Source organism: Rutidosis leptorrhynchoides, chromosome 7, assembly GCF_046630445.1.
Source record: "Rutidosis leptorrhynchoides isolate AG116_Rl617_1_P2 chromosome 7, CSIRO_AGI_Rlap_v1, whole genome shotgun sequence".
NCBI classification, from domain to species: Eukaryota; Viridiplantae; Streptophyta; class Magnoliopsida; order Asterales; family Asteraceae; genus Rutidosis; species Rutidosis leptorrhynchoides.
The window spans coordinates 379,138,315-379,157,851 of record NC_092339.1 but is presented as its reverse complement, the minus strand read 5'-3'; the positions used below and the strand labels follow the sequence as shown (position 1 = coordinate 379,157,851).

The following is a 19,537-nucleotide window of genomic DNA, read 5'->3' as shown; positions in this document are numbered from 1 at the left end:
AACAAGTTTTATTACATAAATGACTTTACTAATTATATATATATATATATATATATATATATATATATATATATATATATATATATATATATATATGTATATATATATATATTAAAACAAATAACTTTAATATTATTATTCATATATGTATATATAATAATTTCATTACTTAGTATTTTATTTTACATAATTATTTATAACAAAAATTTCATTCAATAGATAAATATCAGTTCAAGTTATAATATAAATATATTTATTTATATATATCTATATACATATCTAGTTACAATTAGTTGTTCGTGAATCGTCGAGAACAGTCGAAGGTCAATTGAATATATAAAACAGTTCAAAATTTTTGAGACTTAACATAACCGACTTTGCTTATCGTGTCAAAGATCATTTAAAGATTAAGTTTAAATTTGAACGGAATTTCCCGGGTCATCACATCGACCGTGTCTGCATGTTAAAAGTTTTGCTTATCATTTCTTGTCGGAAATTACTTGCTTATCATTCCTAAGTCTAGACACATCATACTTCATTTACTGCATAGATAGTGTACCGACAAAATTCATATCTTGGCATATCTATTACAGTAAACTTTGACTGCCATCTTTCAAAAATTTCTCCGTAATTTACGGGATTTTGGTATTATATATACATATGTAAATTATGTATTGAAGAGTACCAATCTAAATTCTATAATCTATTTCATATCAAAAATCATCTCTCTAATTATACAAGATGGATCACGTATCTAGTTCAAATTCCTTAAATTCCGACAGCTATTCCGATATGGATATTCACCTGAACTCCGAAGACAGTGTAACCGGAATGGATCAACCAATTAGCCATCATCTATTCTGGATGAATTGGGTATGGGTTCGTAGCTTACTTAGTCATTGGAGACAAGAAGAAGGCGATCCCTTCCATCCACCACATTGCCCTCTTGGCGAAGAACCTGAAGCACTTACTGGCGAACCTGTTCGTAATACCATTTTCTCTCTCATTTCCAGAGTATCTAGTCATGATTATATACTATCTCACATTCTAAATCTTATTCATCCGCTCCTCCGAACCACCGATCATCCCGGTATAATAGAAGAAGTCAACGAGCTTCGCGCTCGGTTAGTGGCTTTGGAGAATATGGTGCGAAGGTTACAAATACCAGCAGCAACACCAGCAGCATAACCAGTACCACCATCATCAACAACAACAGTACCATTACCACCACTAACAACCACATCCGCATCCCACACCTCAATATCACATCTAAAAACTGTACTTCGGATATCACCATCATACGCACCGTAAATACCAAGGAGTGCCAACAACAATAAATGATGAAGTATTGATTCATAACTTCATCGAAGAAATATTCTAAGGCGATTATGTAATCTCTAAAATCTTAGAGATTATTTATCTCAGTTCTAACCGTAAATCAGATGAATAGAAGGAAGAATAGAAACCCTGACAAGAATGATGCGTAAGGTACAAGCTAGACTTGTTTTACCAACAACATCAATAGTACCCTTAGCCTCACCAGCACAGTCAGTGCTGTCAACATCATTAGAATCATCAGCACCTCTAACATCACAAGCTCCGCCAGTTCAAGAAAGCACCGTGGATATTATTACAAGTCAACAACGCGTATATTTGTATCAATGAGTTATAAAATATTAACTCATTCCCTCTGAAGAATTTATATGTATATCTTATATATATTTTAAAACCATCATAAATCTTTTCGTACTAAGCTATTAAGTATGAATTGAAAAAGGGTAAATACTACTCGGTTAAATTCATATTACTAATATGCTATGATGTACATCCTTCGTTAACAACTTAACCTTCGTTAACTACAATCTCTGTTTAAACCCAATGAATTCCATTTCATAATAAACCAAGTGTATTAATCAATTACATGATTAATTTTACATTTTCAATTTCGATATACTTGAAACTTTCCAGAAAACATCATCTGTGTCTTGTAAGGTTAACAAAAATTCCACGAGCACCAACATCCTTCATCGAGGAATATCAATAAGAATAAATAATGAAGTGTTGATTTCATTAGTGAAAAACTCCGCAAAGATTATGTAATCTTTAATATTTTAGAGATTAATCATTTCTAAGTCAAGCTGAAAATCAAATGAGCTTAATATGATATTAACTCATTAAATCCGTATTACATCTGAAGAAATATACATACATATATTTTCATAAAGACTGTAATGAAAATTCTTTTGTACAAAATATTACTTGTGAAATCTTTAACGGGTAGGTAATTCCTGGGAAATATATAAGTTCACAATTAATATGTTATATTGTACATTCTTCAACTTTGATTCAAAAATTATTAACTATGCTCACAGCGATATACAATCATTTCCATACAAATTCAATTACATATTCTGATATTGACGGATCAAAATCCAAGTCAAGATTTAACGGGTGACATCATTCTTAGATCTCTACATCTTTCAAAGCTATACTTTGACTTTAAATCTGTGCAAGATCCTTTAGCATTGTTTTTACCAAAAATAACTTTGCAATTCCTTTTCAAAAGTATCCAGTATTATCAACCGTTCAACCAGTCAACGACGACCTTTCAGACTTGTAACTTTGGCATATACGTTTTTGTTACTGGGGAACCTTTCATGTTGCATCACATTAACAGTAAAGGTACCAGCAAATTCAATAATCTGTGACGTAAAGTCTCTCCGAAAAACCATTATAATTGTTCATTGAAACCATATCATGTACTCATCCACATCTTGTAATGGTAATTGCCATTACAACTATCGGGAATTAACAATCAGTATTTTGAATCTCGCAGCATTTTCTACGACAACAGTTATATATAGATAACATCGATCTTCTAGATTTACAGATTTCGAATGTGAAGTTTCTGAAGAACACCTTAAACTACGAACTAGTTCTCGAAATCTTGAAAAATGCTGATGAAGCAGCAAAAACTGTAAACGACCTTAACAGTAAAAAGTTTGATGATAAAGGATAGTGTGCTGGCAAAGCTCAGAAAAAGAGAAAGTTTGGAACTGAAAAACGGATTGAGCAAAGTATGAAGGAGGTTGTGGATAAATCGCAAGGACGAAACCTGCCTTCAAAGAATCTAAAAGATTCAGTATTTACTGAAGCCATTAACGAATACCTTGCTTCCGAATCTAAACCCTTGAGGACAATATTCTTCATCATCCTCTGATATTAGAAATTCTAAGATATCATCGTATCTTTCATTATAAATATCCTCCATATTTCTGGAGATAATTTCATAATCATTCGTATCAGAAATCAATTTTCTCCTTGCGATATCTGTGTTACATCATAAAAGAAACTATTTTAGTTTCTAAATTCTGAAACTTTCAAGTTTAAAATATGAATATTTTGGAAGTGGTGTTGGGAGCTGAAGCATGAGTTAGTATAATATAATGACACTTGATCAACGTGATTATATTACAGTAAGTCATGCTGAGTTTCTAATGGAACGTGATAAAGGTTCACAGATCATACCCTCATCATGAACCATGTTACATAACTCTTTCATTCTATTTAACCTCTAAACATATCAAGAAAATATTTTTCTTGATGATTCGGTCTTTTCCAGATATTCTGGTAATTTGACAAATCAATATCGTGCCATTACAATTTCTTTCTTAGAACATTAACTATGTTCATTCCGAACTGTATAGCTACAAATTCTGGACCATTATTCGCTTGACTTAAAGTCAGGAAGAGAACGAAAGCATGAAGCTCCAAAATATAATGGAAAATATGAAGCCCGAAAATAACCCCGAAATGACAAACCGTGTATATCAATACGTATAGCAATATAAAGACACAGGAGAATGAAAAACAATATAACCCCAAGGTAATAGTAGAAGAAGATAACCTCCTCTGGTGGCAGATGAAAAAGGAGAATGAATGATATGATAGCCAAGAAAATATCAAGAATCGGAACTGGATGAAGCATTTTCACAAATCTTTTGTAAGTATGAAATAAGGAAGAAGATTATAGGAATGGTGAAAATAAATGAAACGGAAGTGGTCAATTTATAAGCGAAATATCAGACATAGCAATCGAGGCAGATTACGCATTTAATCAAAGAAAATCCTAATTTCCGCAAATTCTGAAGAATCAAATCTTATTTAGATTATGAAGATTTTCTATTCCTTAAAATCCGGAAATCAATTGTTACTACATCAAGAGATAAGACGCATCTCTATTCTCCATTTCACTTGATTACGATAACTTCTCTCATACGCTTCGAGTAATTGGATTATTTTATCCATATTATTCAAACATAGATAAAACTCTATTATCAACTCATATTCGTCATTAAAACATTTTTATTGTTAGCCATGATGACCTCACTCAAATTTCGGGACGAAATTTCTTTAACGGGTATGTACTGTGATGACCCGGAAATTTCTGACCAAATTTAAACTTAATCTTTGTATGATTAACATTTCCGACACGATAAGCAAATTCTGTAAAACTGAATCTCAAAATTTTTGAACTACTTTTATATATTTAAATACCCTTCGGTTGTTTTCGACGATTCGCGAGCAATTATATGTAAATAGATACATATATACTATAACTTGAAAAAAAATAACAATGTATTAATTGTTTGATACCGTACATTAGACTTATTGGTTTAAATATCTAATTGAATATATATTATAGGTTGAAATATTTATTATTAAAATTAATTATAAATAACTTTCAATGTGTATTTAAAAACTGATCTATGTATATCAAAGAAAGATATATACATATATATAATTTCAAGTTATTTAGTAAACGATAGTAACATTCGTTTGTTAATTCGATTGATATTTAGATAAGTGAACTAAAACGTTTAAGATGAACTAGTAAAACACTAATTTGCTACAGTATTTTCAAATTGCTACAGTACCCAAAATGCTATAGTGTTTTCAAAAATCACTATTTGCTACAGTGAAATTGACTTTGCTACAGTGAATTGCTAAAGTAAAAATTGACTTTGATACAGTAACTTTACTACAGTAAAACACTATTTCAAAATGAAAATGTATGTATTATATATATATATATATATATTAACAAATAGCGAGACGATGATTTATAGAAGTAAATGACCAAAACACTCAAGTGTATAAGTTACAATTCTAGTGATATAGTTTATAGATAATTTAAGGTTATATTTAGACAAAGGTACGTGTCACAAAACATAAAATACGAGTTTTCTAAGCGTACGAAAATGCGCTCGAGAAACCGGAAGCGGGACATAAGTCGAGCGTAAACGTACGAGTCATCGGAACAAAAAGTTCAAGTCAACTATGCATGTGAATTAAATATAATATATAATTAATAATATAAATTAAATATATTATATATATATAAATATTATATATATATATATATATATATATATATATATATATATATATATATATATATATATATATATATATATATAATATAAAAATATGTCGACGAGGAAGAAGTTAAACAAACCCGAGCTGGAAAAAGAGGCCATGCGATCGCATGGCCATTGTGCCTCAGACCCATGCGATCGCATGGAGGGCTGGGACAAGTCAGGATCTATAAATTCAGCCTAAGTCAGTTCATTTTATTTACACACATACATATTACACTCGTATAAATATTTATTAATTATATTATTATTATTATTATTATTATTATTATTATTATTAAGATTAATATTATTATTAATCTTATTATTATTAGTAGTATTATTATTAATTCGTATTATACAGAAAATACTACGACGAGGTCATGAGCGTGTCACTTTCAAAATGGTTTTCAAGCGGGATAGAGCTAAGGAAATTATGGGTTATTGCCAAGGAGATTATAGGTAAAGTTTGGGGGTATATTTGTGAATCAAACCTAGTGTTTATCATCTCCGTTGCGTCTACGTACTTTCCTACGATATTGAATCTCAATATTGATACGTTGAAATCTACGGTTATTTGGTAATCCGTGTTTCGATCACATTTTGGTGAACGACTTTATATGCTGCTAAGGTGAGTTTCATATGATCCCTTTTACTCTCTACATTTTTGGGCTGAGAATACATGAAAATGCTTTATAAACTGATTTACAATATTTATATGCGTGAGTTTCATTTGCTCCCTTTTTAATTGCTTTTGCAATATATATTTTTGGGCTGAGAATACATGCACTTTATTTTAAACACAATGGATACAAGTACATACTAAATTCTACACTGAGTTTGAACCAAAAATCCCTTAGCTTTGGTAACTAGTAACTGCCAGTTATAAGAACTGGTGGGCGCGAGTAGTAGTATATGGATCCATAGGGCTTGATATCCCCGTCCGAGCTAGAGCACTAGCCTTTTAACGGACGTATGCTATTTGAGAAGCGTACACGTTGGTTTGCGTGTATTATTAAGATGATTATACAAAGGGTACAAATTATATATACGTTAAGTTTAGTTACCAGGGTTGTCAATTTCGTAGAATATTTTGATAAACGTTTCTGGATGAAACAACTGAAATCTTGTGATCCATCTTTATATACAGATTATACGAAACATTAAAACTATGAACTCACCAACCTTTGTGTTGACACTTGTTAGCATGTTTATTCTCAGGTTTCCTAGAAGTCTTCCGCTGTTTGCTTAGATGTTAGACAAGCTATGTGCATGGAGTCTTACATGACATATTTTTCAAGGAAACGTTGCATTCACCAAATCATCACCATGTATCTTATTTTGACTGCATTGTCAATGGAAGTACTATTGTAAACTATTATTTATGGTGATTGTCTATATGTAGAAATCATTAGATGTCGAAAACCTTTGATTTAAATATTCATCTATGGTGTGCCTTTTCAAAAGAAAACAATGTTTACAAAACGTATCATATAGAGGTCAAATACCTCGCAATGAAATCAATGAATGATGTGTTCGTCCATATGGATTTGGAGTGATCGTCACAGTATTATACATGTATTCCAATATATTATGTAATCTTGGGATACCATAGACACGTATGCAATTGTTTTGACATATCATATCGACCCATATGTATATATTATTTGGAACAACCATAGACACTCTATATGCAGTAATGTGGGAGTTAGCTATACAGGGTTGAGGTTGATTCCAAAAATATATATACTTTGAGTTGTGATCTAGCCTGAGACGTGTATACACTGGGTTGTGGATTGATTCAAGATAATATATATCAATTTTTTTCTGTACATCTAACTTTGGACAACTAGTTGTAGATTACTAACGAGGACAGCTGACTTAATGAACTTAAAACATCAAAATGTATTAAAAGTGTTGTAAATATATTTTGAACATACTTTGATATATATGTACATATTTGTTATAGGTTCGTGAATCGACCAGTGACCAAGTCTTACTTCCCGACGAAGTAAAAATCTGTGAAAGTGAGTTATAGTCCCACTTTTAAAATCTAATATTTTTGGGATGAGAATACATGCAGGTTTTATAAATGATTTACAAAATAGACACAAGTACGTGAAACTACATTCTATGGTTGAATTATCGAAATCGAATATGCCCCTTTTTATTAAGTCTGGTAATCAAAGAATTAGGGAACAGACACCCTAATTGACGCGAATCCTAAAGATAGATCTATTGGGCCTAACAAACCCCATCCAAAGTACCGGATGCTTTAGTACTTCGAAATTTATATCATATCCGAAGGGTGTCCCGGAATAATGGAGATATTCTTATATATGCATCTTGTTAATGTCGGTTACCAGGTGTTCACCATATGAATGATTTTTATCTCTATGTATGGGATGTATATTGAAATATGAAATCTTGTGGTCTATTGTTACGATTTGATATATATAGGTTAAACCTATAACTCACCAACATTTTTTGTTGACCTTTTAAGCATGTTTATTCTCAGGTGATTATTAAGAGCTTCTGCTGTCGCATACTTAAATAAGGACAAGATTTGGAGTCCATGCTTGTATGATATTGTGTAAAAACTACATTCAAGAAACTTATTTCGTTGTAACATATTTGTATTGTAAACCATTATGTAATAGTCATGTGTAAACTGGATATTTTAGATCATCATTATTTGATAATCTACGTAAAGCTTTTTAAACCTTTATTGATGAAATAAAGGTTATGGTTTATTTTAAAATGAATGCAGTCTTTGAAAAACGTCTCATATAGAGGTCAAAACCTCGCAACGAAATCAATTAATATGGAACATTTTTAATCAATAAGAACGGGACATTTCAGTTGGTATCCGAGAGTTGGTCTTAGAGAATCAGAATTTTGCATTAGTGTGTCTTATCAAGTTTGTTAAGATGCATTAGTGAGTCTAGACTTCGACCGTGTTTACTTGAAAAATGATTGCTTAACAAATTTTGTTGGAAACTATATATTTTTAACATGTGAATATTATGTGATATATTAATCTCTTAACGCGTTTGATATCATGTGATAGATGTCTACCTCTAGAACAAGTCTCATTGACTCACCTAATAATAGTGAAGAATCAAATGTAAATTGGAATGATTCATGGACTGATTCACAAGTTCCCGAAGAGGAACCAGAAGAAGAGTCGGAACCGGAAGAAGAATCGGAACCGGAAGAAGAATCGGAACCGGAAGAAGAAATAGAACCAGTGGGGGAAATAATAAAACGGTTAAGTAGAAGAATATCCTCAACCAACCGACCAAAGTTAATTATGGTCAATGGTGTTTCCGCCAAGGAAGCAAAGTATTGGGAGGATTACCAATTCTCCTATGAATCGGATCCCGACAAGGATTCCGATGATGTTATAGAAATTACCCCAACACAATTTAATAAGGCAAAAGAGAACAATAAGGGAAAGGGCATAAAAATAGAGAAATTTGATTCCAAACCCGATGAACTTTATATGTATCGTCAACACCCGTATTTCTTAAGTTGTGACAATAACCCGGGAACCTCTAAACCACCAGGTTTTTCTAAACTAATGTGGAAAACGACGGCTCGTATTAGGGGAACATCATATATCCCTAGAAACTTGGCAAAACGAACCAAAACCGAAGAAGAAGAAACGAGCGAGTTGGAATAAGATAGTTGTATTCGTGTGGTGTAATATATGTAATATAGTGTGCTTATGCTTTATGATATATGTAAAAATTGCTTGTATTAACAAGTATTTTTTTTATGAATCTAACTCTTGTCTATTTTACAATATAAAAACACAAAATGGATAGACAACCCAATATTTTAAGAGACCTACCCGGAGACATGATTGATGAAATCTTATCTAGAGTCGGTCAGAATTCCTCGGCACAACTATTTAAGGCGAGATCAGTTTGTAAGACATTCGAAGAACGTTCCAAGAATGCCTTGGTTTATAAAAGGCTTTCGTTCGAAAGATGGGGGATATCACATTGGGAAATTCATAAGTTACGATGTGTTTACTTTGACGCATATATTGCGGGGAACCCAAATGCTATTTTACGCAACGGGTTAAGAAATTATTTTGACTCAATATATCCGAATATAGGACTTCGTGATTTAGAAAAAGCAGCTAACATGCAAAATAAAGAAGCATGTTATGCTTACGGGTTAGTAATGTTCGCTCCTCACCAAAGTGAGAACAAGAACATCGGGCTACAACTATTAAACAAAACGTTCCCACAAGTGACGGAGTCGGTAATTGGGGTAAGAAATGAGGTTTTTAGGTTATTACGAGACTGTTGGTAATTACGTAACCTTCATCCTTTTGACGACGTTACAACACATTGTCTTACTATCGGTCACAACGGTTATGTTCAACAAAACCAAGGATGGGAAGTGGTATTAGTAAAATCAGAATGCATGACTTGTTTCTGGACGTATGAATTACGTGTCTTTATTGCCTTTGCTGAACGCCTTATTTATTAACTAGAATTATCTTCGCAACTACTTTGTATCAAAGTTTTATGTGCTATATTTCATGCTATATGTAAAATAGCGGTATTGTAAGTTTGCAAGTTATTATATAAAGGCTTGAATATGATATATGTTTATTTTTTTTTGTTTTTGTGATTAGTTTTTCATATAGAATTGTAGTAGTTGAAATGGTATGTTAGCTACTAAGTATGAACTTAACGGGTAGGTACTACCCGAATTAAAGAGTATAAAACGCTAATATGAAGAAAGAGCTTTTATAAATAAGTTTATATTACGCTACGAAATACTATTGACTACTCTTGATATTCTATATGATTAACTCGTTTCATTTGACTATTTTGAAGGAAATGGCACCGACTACTCGACACACCTTGAATATGAGCGAAGAGGAATTTCGTGCCTTTCTTGCTTCAAACATAGCCGTAGTACAGGCTGCGCTACATACCAACAATAACCTTGGATCTAGCAGTACAGGAAATCGTGTAGGATGCACCTACAAAGAATTCACTGCCTGCAAACCTTTGGAATTTGATAGAACTGAAGGACCGATCGGATTGAAACGGTAGACCGAAAGGTCGAATCGGTGTTTGCCATAAGTAAGTGTACTGAAGAGGACAAGTGAAGTACACTACGCATACCTTCACAGGTTCTGCGTTAACATGGTGGAATACCTATCTAGAGCAAGTGGGACAAGATGATGCTTACGCACTACCGTGGTTAGCATTCAAGCACTTGATGAACGAGAAGTACCGTCCCAGAACCGAGGTCAATAAGCTCAAGACAGAACTTAGAGGGTTACGAACCCAAGGATTTGATATTACCACATACGAAAGACGATTCACAGAATTATGCCTATTGTGTCCGGGAGCGTTCGAAGATGAGGAAGAGAAGATCGACGCGTTTGTGAAAGGATTACCGGAAAGAATCCAAGAAGATATAAGTTCACACGAGCCCGCCTCCATACAACAGGCATGTAGAATGGCTCACAAACTAGTGAACCAGATTGAAGAAAGAATTAAAGAACAGACTGCTGAAGAGGCCAATGTGAAGCAAGTCAAAAGAAAGTGGGAGGAAAACGGTGATAAGAATCACCAATACAACAACAACAGCAATTACAACAATAATCGCAACAACTATCCCAACAATCGCAACATCAATCGCAACTACAACAAACGGCCCAACAACAACAACAACAACAACAACAACTACAACAATCATCCCAACAACAATAATAACCACAACAACAACAACAACAATCAGAAGCAGCTATGCCAAAGGTGTGAAAAGCATCACTCGGGGTTCTGCACCAAATTTTGCAACAAGTGTAAAAGAAATGGTCATAGCGCGATGAAGTGTGAGGTCTACGGACTAGGGGTTAACAGAACGAAAGGAACAAATGGTGTCGGAACGAGTAATGGCGGAGCAAGTAGTGTCGGAGCAAGTTATGCCAATGTAGTTTGTTATAAATGTGGAAAACCGGGCCACATTATTAGAAATTGCCCGAACCAGGAGAACACGAATGGACAAGGCCGTGGAAGAGTTTTCAATATTAATGCGGCAGAGGCACAGGAAGACCCGGAGCTTGTTACGGGTACATTTCTTATTGACAATAAATCTGCTTACGTTTTATTTGATTTGGGTGCTGATAGAAGCTATATGAGTAGAGATTTTTGTGCTAAATTAAGTTGTCCATTGACGCCTTTGGATAGTAAATTTTTACTCGAATTAGTAAATGGTAAATTAATTTCAGCAGATAATATATGTCGGAATCGAGAAATTAAACTGTTTAGCGAAACATTTAAGATTGACTTGATACCAGTAGAGTTAGGGAGTTTTGATGTGATAATCGGTATGGACTGGTTGAAAGAAGTGAAAGCAGAGATCGTTTGTTACAAAAATGCAATTCGCATTATACGAGAAAAAGGAAAACCCTTAATGGTGTACTGAGAAAAGGGCAACACGAAGCTACATCTTATTAGTAATTTGAAGGCACAAAAACTAATAAGAAAAGGTTGCTATGATATTCTAGCAAACGTCGAGAAAGTACAAACTGAAGAAAAGAGCATCAATGATGTTCCCGTCGCAAAAGAATTTCCCGATGTATTTCCGAAAGAATTACCGGGATTACCCCCACATCGATCCGTTGAATTTCAAATAGATCTTGTACCAGGAGCTGCACCAATAGCTCGTGATCCTTACAGACTCGCACCCAGCGAGATGAAAGAACTGCAAAGCCAATTACAAGAACTTTTAGAGCGTGGTTTCATTCGACCAAGCACATCACCGTGGGGAGCTCCTGTTTTGTTTGTCAAGAAGAAAGATGGTACGTTCAGGTTGTGTATCGACTACCGAGAGTTGAACAAACTTACCATCAAGAACCGCTACCCACTACCGAGAATCGATGACTTATTTGATCAACTACAAGGCTCGTCTATTTATTCAAAGATTGACTTACGTTCCGGGTATCATCAAATGCGGGTGAAAGAAGATGATATTCCAAAGACTGCTTTCAGAACACGTTACCGTCATTACGAGTTTATGGTCATGCCGTTTGGTTTAACTAATGCACCAGCTGTGTTCATGGACCTTATGAACTGAGTGTGTAGACCATACCTTGACAAGTTTGTCATTGTTTTCATTGATGACATACTTATTTACTCAAATAATGACCAAGAACACGGTGAACGTTTGAGAAAGGTGTTAGAAGTATTGAGGAAGGAAGAATTGTACGCTAAGTTTTCAAAGTGTGCATTTTGGTTGGAAGAAGTTCAATTCCTCGGTCACATAGTGAACAAAGAAGGTATTAAGGTGGATCCGGCAAAGATAGAAACTGTTGAAAAGTGGGAAACCCCGAAAACTCCGAAACACATACGCCAGTTTTTAGGACTAGCTGGTTACTACAGAAGGTTCATCCAAGACTTTTCCAGAATAGCAAAACCCTTGACTGCATTAACGCATAAAGGGAAGAAATTTGAATGGAAGGATGAACAAGAGAAAGCATTTCAGTTATTGAAGAAAAAGCTAACTACGGCACCTATATTGTCATTGCCTGAAGGGAATAATGATTTTGTAATTTATTGTGACGCATCAAAGCAAGGTCTCGGTTGTGTATTAATGCAACGAACAAAGGTGATTGCTTATGCGTCTAGACAATTGAAGATTCACGAACAAAATTATACGACGCATGATTTGGAATTAGGCGCGGTTGTTTTTGCATTAAAGACTTAGAGGCACTACTTATATGGGGTCAAAAGTATTATATATACCGACCACAAAAGTCTTCAACACATATTTAATCAGAAAGAACTGAATATGAGGCAGCGTAGGTGGATTGAATTGTTGAATGATTATGACTTTAAAATTCGTTACCACCTGGGGAAGGCAAATGTGGTAGCCGACGCCTTGAGCAGGAAGGACAGAGAACCCATTCGAGTAAAATCTATGAATATAATGATTCACAATAACCTTACTACTCAAATAAAGGAGACGCAACAAGGAGTTTTAAAAGAGGGAAATTTAAAGGATGAAATACCCAAAGGATCGGAGAAGCATCTTAATATTCGGGAAGACGGAACCCGGTATACGGCTGAAAGGATTTGGGTACCAAAATTTGGAGATATGAGAGAAATGGTACTTAGAGAAGCTCATAAAACCAGATACTCAATACATCCTGGAACGGGGAAGATGTACAAGGATCTCAAGAAACATTTTTAGTGGCCGGGTATGAAAACCGATGTTGCTAAATATGTAGGAGAATGTTTGACGTGTTCTAAGGTCAAAGCTGAGCATCAGAAACCATCAGGTCTACTTCAACAACCCGAAATCCCGGAATGGAAATGGGAAAACATTACCATGGATTTCATCACTAAATTACCAAGGACTGCAAGTGGTTTTGATACTATTTGGGTAATAGTTGATCGTCTCACCAAATCAGCACACTTCCTGCCAAGATGGAGAAGTTAGCACGACTGTATTTGAAGGAAGTCGTCTCCAGACATTGAATACCAATCTCTATTATCTCTGATAGGGATGGCAGATTTATTTCAAGATTCTGGAAGACATTACAGCAAGCATTAGGAACTCGTCTAGACATGAGTACTGCCTATCATCCACAAACTGATGGGCAGAGCGAAATGACGATACAAACGCTTGAAGACATGCTACGACCATGTGTTATTGATTTCGGAAACAGTGGGATCGACATCTACCGTTAGCAGAATTTTTCTACAACAACAGCTACCATTCAAGCATTGAGATGGCGCCGTTTGAAGCACTTTATGGTAGAAAGTGCAGGTCTCCGATTTGTTGAAGTGAAGTGGGGGATAGACAGATTACGGGTTCGGAGATAATACAAGAAACTACCGAGAAGATCATCCAAATTCAACAACGGTTGAAAACCGCCCAAAGTCGACAAAAGAGCTACGCTGACATTAAAAGAAAAGATATAGAATTTGAAATTAGAGAGATGGTCATGCTTAAAGTTGCACCTTGGAAAGGCGTTGTTCGATTTGGTAAACGAGGGAAGTTAAATTCAAGGTATATCGGACCATTCAAGATTATTGATCGTGTCGGACCAGTAGCTTACCGACTTGAGTTACCTCAACAACTCGCGACTGTACATAACACTTTCCACGTCTCGAATTTGAAGAAATTTTTTGCTAAAGAAGATCTCACTATTCCGTTAGATGAAATCCAAATCAACGAAAAACTTCAATTCATCGAAGAACCCGTCGAAATAATGGATCGTGAGGTTAAAAGACTTAAGCAAAATAAGATACCAATTGTTAAAGTTCGATGGAATGCTCGTAGAGGACCCGAGTTCACCTGGGAACGAGAAGATCAGATGAAGAAGAAATACCCGAATTTATTTCCAGAAGATACGTCAACACCTCCAACTGCTTAAAATTTCGGAACGAAATTTATTTAACTGGTAGGTACTGTAGTGACCCGAACTTTTCCATGTTTATATATATATTAAATGAAATTGTTATTTACATGATTAAGTGTTTCCAACATGTTAAGCAATCAAACTTGTTAAGACTTGATTAATTGAAATAGGTTTCATATAGACAATTGACCACCCAAGTTGACCGGTGATTCACGAACGTTAAAACTTGTAAAAACTATATGATGACATATATATGGTTATATATATAGTTAACATGATATTATGATAAGTAAACATATCATTAAGTATATTAATAATGAACTACATATGTAAAAACAAGACTACTAACTTAATGATTTTCAAACGAGACATATATGTAACGATTATCGTTGTAACGACATTTAATGTATATATATCATATTAAGAGATATTCGTACATCATAATATCATGATAATATAATAATTTAAAATCTCATTTGATATTATAAACATTGGGTTAACAACATTTAACAAGATCATTAACCTAAAGGTTTCAAAACAACACTTACATGTAACGACTAACGATGACTTAACGACTCAGTTAAAATGTATATACATGTAGTGTTTTAATATGTATTCATACACTTTTGAAAGACTTCAATAAACTTATCAAAATAATTCTACTTAACAAAAATGCTTACAATTACATCCTCGTTCAGTTTCATCAACAATTCTACTCGTATGCACCCGTATTCGTACTCGTACAATACACAGCTTTTAGATGTATGTACTATTGGTATATACACTCCAATGATCAGCTCTTAGCAGCCCATGTGAGTCACCTAACACATGTGGGAATCATCATTTGGCAACTAGCATGAAATATCTCATAAAATTACAAAAATATGAGTAATCATTCATGACTTATTTACATGAAAACAAAATTACATATCCTTTATATCTAATCCATACACCAACGACCAAAAACACCTACAAACACTTTCATTCTTCAATTTTCTTCATCTAATTGATCTCTCTCAAGTTCTATCTTCAAGTTCTTAGCGTTCTTCATAAATTCTACAAGTTCTAGTTTCATAAAATCAAGAATACTTCCAAGTTTGCTAGCTTACTTCCAATCTTGTAGAGTGATCATCCAACCTCAAGAAATCTTTCTTATTTATAGTAATATATCTTTCTAATACAAGTTAATACCCATATTCAAACTTTGATTCAATTTCTATAACTATAACAATCTTATTTCGAGTGAAAATCTTACTTGAACTGTTTTCGTGTCATGATTCTGCTTCAAGAACTTTCAAGCCATCCAAGGATCCTTTGATGCTAGATCCATTTTTCTCATTTTCAGTAGCTTTATCCAGAAAACTTGAGGTAGTAATGATGTTCATAACATCATTCGATTCATACATATAAAGCTATCTTATTCGAAGGTTTAAACTTGTAATCACTAGAACATAGTTTAGTTAATTCTAAACTTGTTCGCAAACAAAAGTTAATCCTTCTAACTTGACTTTTAAAATCAACTAAACACATGTTCTATATCTATATGATATGCTAACTTAATGATTTAAAACATGGAAACACAAAAAATACCGTAAAACCGAATTTACGCCGTCGTAGTAACACCGCGGGCTGTTTTGGGTTAGTTAATTAAAAACTATGATAAATTTTGATTTAAAAGTTGTTCTTCTGGGAAATGATTTTTCTTATGAACATGAAACTATATCCAAAAATCATGATTAAACTCAAAGTGGAAGTATGTTTTTCAAAATGGTCATCAAGACGTCGTTCTTTCGACTGAAATGACTACCTCTTACAAAAATGACTTGTAACTTATATTTCCGACTATAAACCTACACTTTTTCTGTTTATATTCATAAAATATAGTTCAATATGAAACCATAGCAATTTGATTCACTCAAAACGGATTTAAAACGAAGAAGTTATGGGTAAAACAAGATTGGATAATTTTTCTTGTTGTAGCTACGTGAAAATTGGTAACAAATCTATATTAATCATATCCTAGCTAACTTATATTGTATTATACATGTATTCTAATATATTATGTAATCTTGAGATACCATAGACACGTATGCAAATGTTTTGACATATCATATCGACCCATGTGTATATATTATTTGGAACAACCATAGACACTCTATATGCAGTAATGTGAGAGTTAGCTATACAGGGTTGAGGTTGATTCCAAAAATATATATACTTTGAGCTGTGATCTAGCCTGAGACGTGTATACACTGGGTCGTGGATTGATTCAAGATAATATATATCAATTTTTTCTGTACATCTAACTTTGGACAACTAGTTGTAGGTTACTAACGAGGACAGCTGACTTAATGAACTTAAAATATCAAAATGTATTAAAAGTGTTGTAAATATATTTTGAACATACTTTGATATATATGTACATATTTGTTATAGGTTCGTGAATCAACCAGTGGCCAAGTCTTACTTCCCGACGAAGTAAAAATCTGTGAAAGTGAGTTATAGTCCCACTTTTAAAATCTAATATTTTTGGGATGAGAATACATGCAGGTTTTATAAATGATTTACAAAATAGACACAAGTACGTGAAACTACATTCTATGGTTGAATTATCGAAATCGAATATGCCCCTTTTTGTTAAGTCTGGTAATCTAAGAATTAGGGAACAGACACCCTAATTGATGCGAATCCTAAAGATAGATCTATTGGGCCTAACAAACCCCATCCAAAGTACCGGATGCTTTAGTACTTCGAAATTTATATCATATCCGAAGGGTGTCCCGGAATGATGGGGATATTCTTATATATGCATCTTGTTAATGTCGGTTACCAGGTGTTCACCATATAAATGATTTTTATCTCTATGTATGGGATGTATATTGAAATATGAAATCTTGTGGTCTATTGTTACGATTTGATATATATAGGTTAAACCTATAACTCACCAACATTTTTTGTTGACGTTTTAAGCATGTTTATTCTCAGGTGATTATTAAGAGCTTCCGCTGTCGCATACTTAAATAAGGACAAGATTTGGAGTCCATGCTTGTATGATATTGTGTAAAAACTACATTCAAGAAACTTATTTCGTTGTAACATATTTGTATTGTAAACCATTATGTAATAGTCATGTGTAAACTGGATATTTTAGATTATCATTATTTGATAATCTACGTAAAGCTTTTTAAACCTTTATTGATGAAATAAAGGTTATGGTTTGTTTTAAAATGAATGCAGTCTTTGAAAAACGTCTCATATAGAGGTCAAAACCTCGCAACGAAATCAATTAATATGGAACGTTTTTAATCAATAAGAACGGAACATTTCAGTTGGTATCCGAGCGTTGGTCTTAGAGAATCAGAATTTTGCATTAGTGTGTCTTATCGAGTTTGTTCGGATGCATTAGTGAGTCTGGACTTCGACCGTGTTTACTTGAAAAATGATTGCTTAACAAATTTTGTTGGAAACTATATATTTTTAACATGTGAATATTATGTGATATATTAATCTCTTAACGCGTTTGATATTATGTGATAGATGTCTACCTCTAGAACAAGTCCCATTGACTCACCTAATAATAATGAAGAATCAAATGTAAAAGAACCTCCTCTAATTTGACTCAAGAAATTTTTGAGTCATTCCCCGTCCCGCCCTAAAAAAATTACGTCTCACACTCTCGAGTTTTTTGATCACGCACATCGGGCCACGGAAGAGTGAGAAGAAGTACAGCGGAAGACTATTTAGCACCGATTTAACAAGAGTTAGGCGCCCACTAATCGACATCATACCTGCTTTCCAATCTGAAAGCCTTTTTGTGAACTTTTCGATAACCGGTTCCCAACTACTTATTTTATTTGATTTTGACCCAATTGGTAACCCAAGATATTCAAATGGCAATGTATCAAAATCACACCCTAATTGTTTTGCCATAGTCTCGACTTCACAATTATTAACTCCCACACCATATAATTTACTCTTTTTATAGTTAACTTTAAGGCCCGAAGTTAGTTCAAAATATTTAAGGAGTTTCATCAAGTTCCGAAAGTTTTGTGAACTCCATTCTACAAAATAAATTGTATCATCCGCGTATGGAAGATGTGAGACACAAATTTTATCACTTCCAATTTCGGAACCAACAAAAAGATTCGAGTTAACCGCGGCTTTAGTAAGTGCATTAAGACCTTCGGCCGTAAGAATAAAAAGAAAAGGAGAAAGTGGGTCTCCTTGTCGCACACCTCTTTCCAACTTAAACTCACTAGTTAGGGAGCCATTAACTAGAACCAAAATTGGGGTCGATTTAAGACAAGAAAGAATCCAGTGACGCCACCGAACACCAAACCCCATAAATTCCATCACTTCTAAAATAAATTCCCAACTCAAACAATCGAACGCTTTCTCAAAGTCCACCTTGAAAATGAGACTTTTCGAACGTGTTCTTTTTAAAAAAATCTAGAGTTTCGTTTGCGATTAAAGCTCCGTCTAAAATATTCCTACCTTTTATAAAAGCGCTTTGCTCATGGCCCACAAGTTTTGGAACTACTACTTTACGAAGGTGATTTGATAACAATTTTGTGACTATTTTGTAGTAACTCCCAATCAAGCTAATCGGCTGGTATTCATTTAGAGACATTGGATCCGTCTTCTTGGGAATAAGAGTAATAAATGACGCATTGCAACCATTGGAGAATTCACCCTTATCCCAAAAAGAGTTGATTGC

At 33.9% G+C, this 19,537-nt stretch overlaps 1 protein-coding gene across 1 annotated transcript in view; it reads right to left on the bottom strand.

Moving 5' to 3' along the window:
- The window catches only part of LOC139860556 (uncharacterized), a 49,168-nt gene extending 29,995 nt beyond the window's left edge, over positions 1-19,173 (bottom strand). Inside the window, exon 1 of the mRNA XM_071849306.1 lies at positions 18,609-19,173. Within this exon, the coding sequence (XP_071705407.1) occupies positions 18,609-19,173 (565 nt within the window). The remainder of the gene's footprint in view (positions 1-18,608) is intronic.
- Between the last annotated feature and the right edge of the window lie 364 nt (positions 19,174-19,537).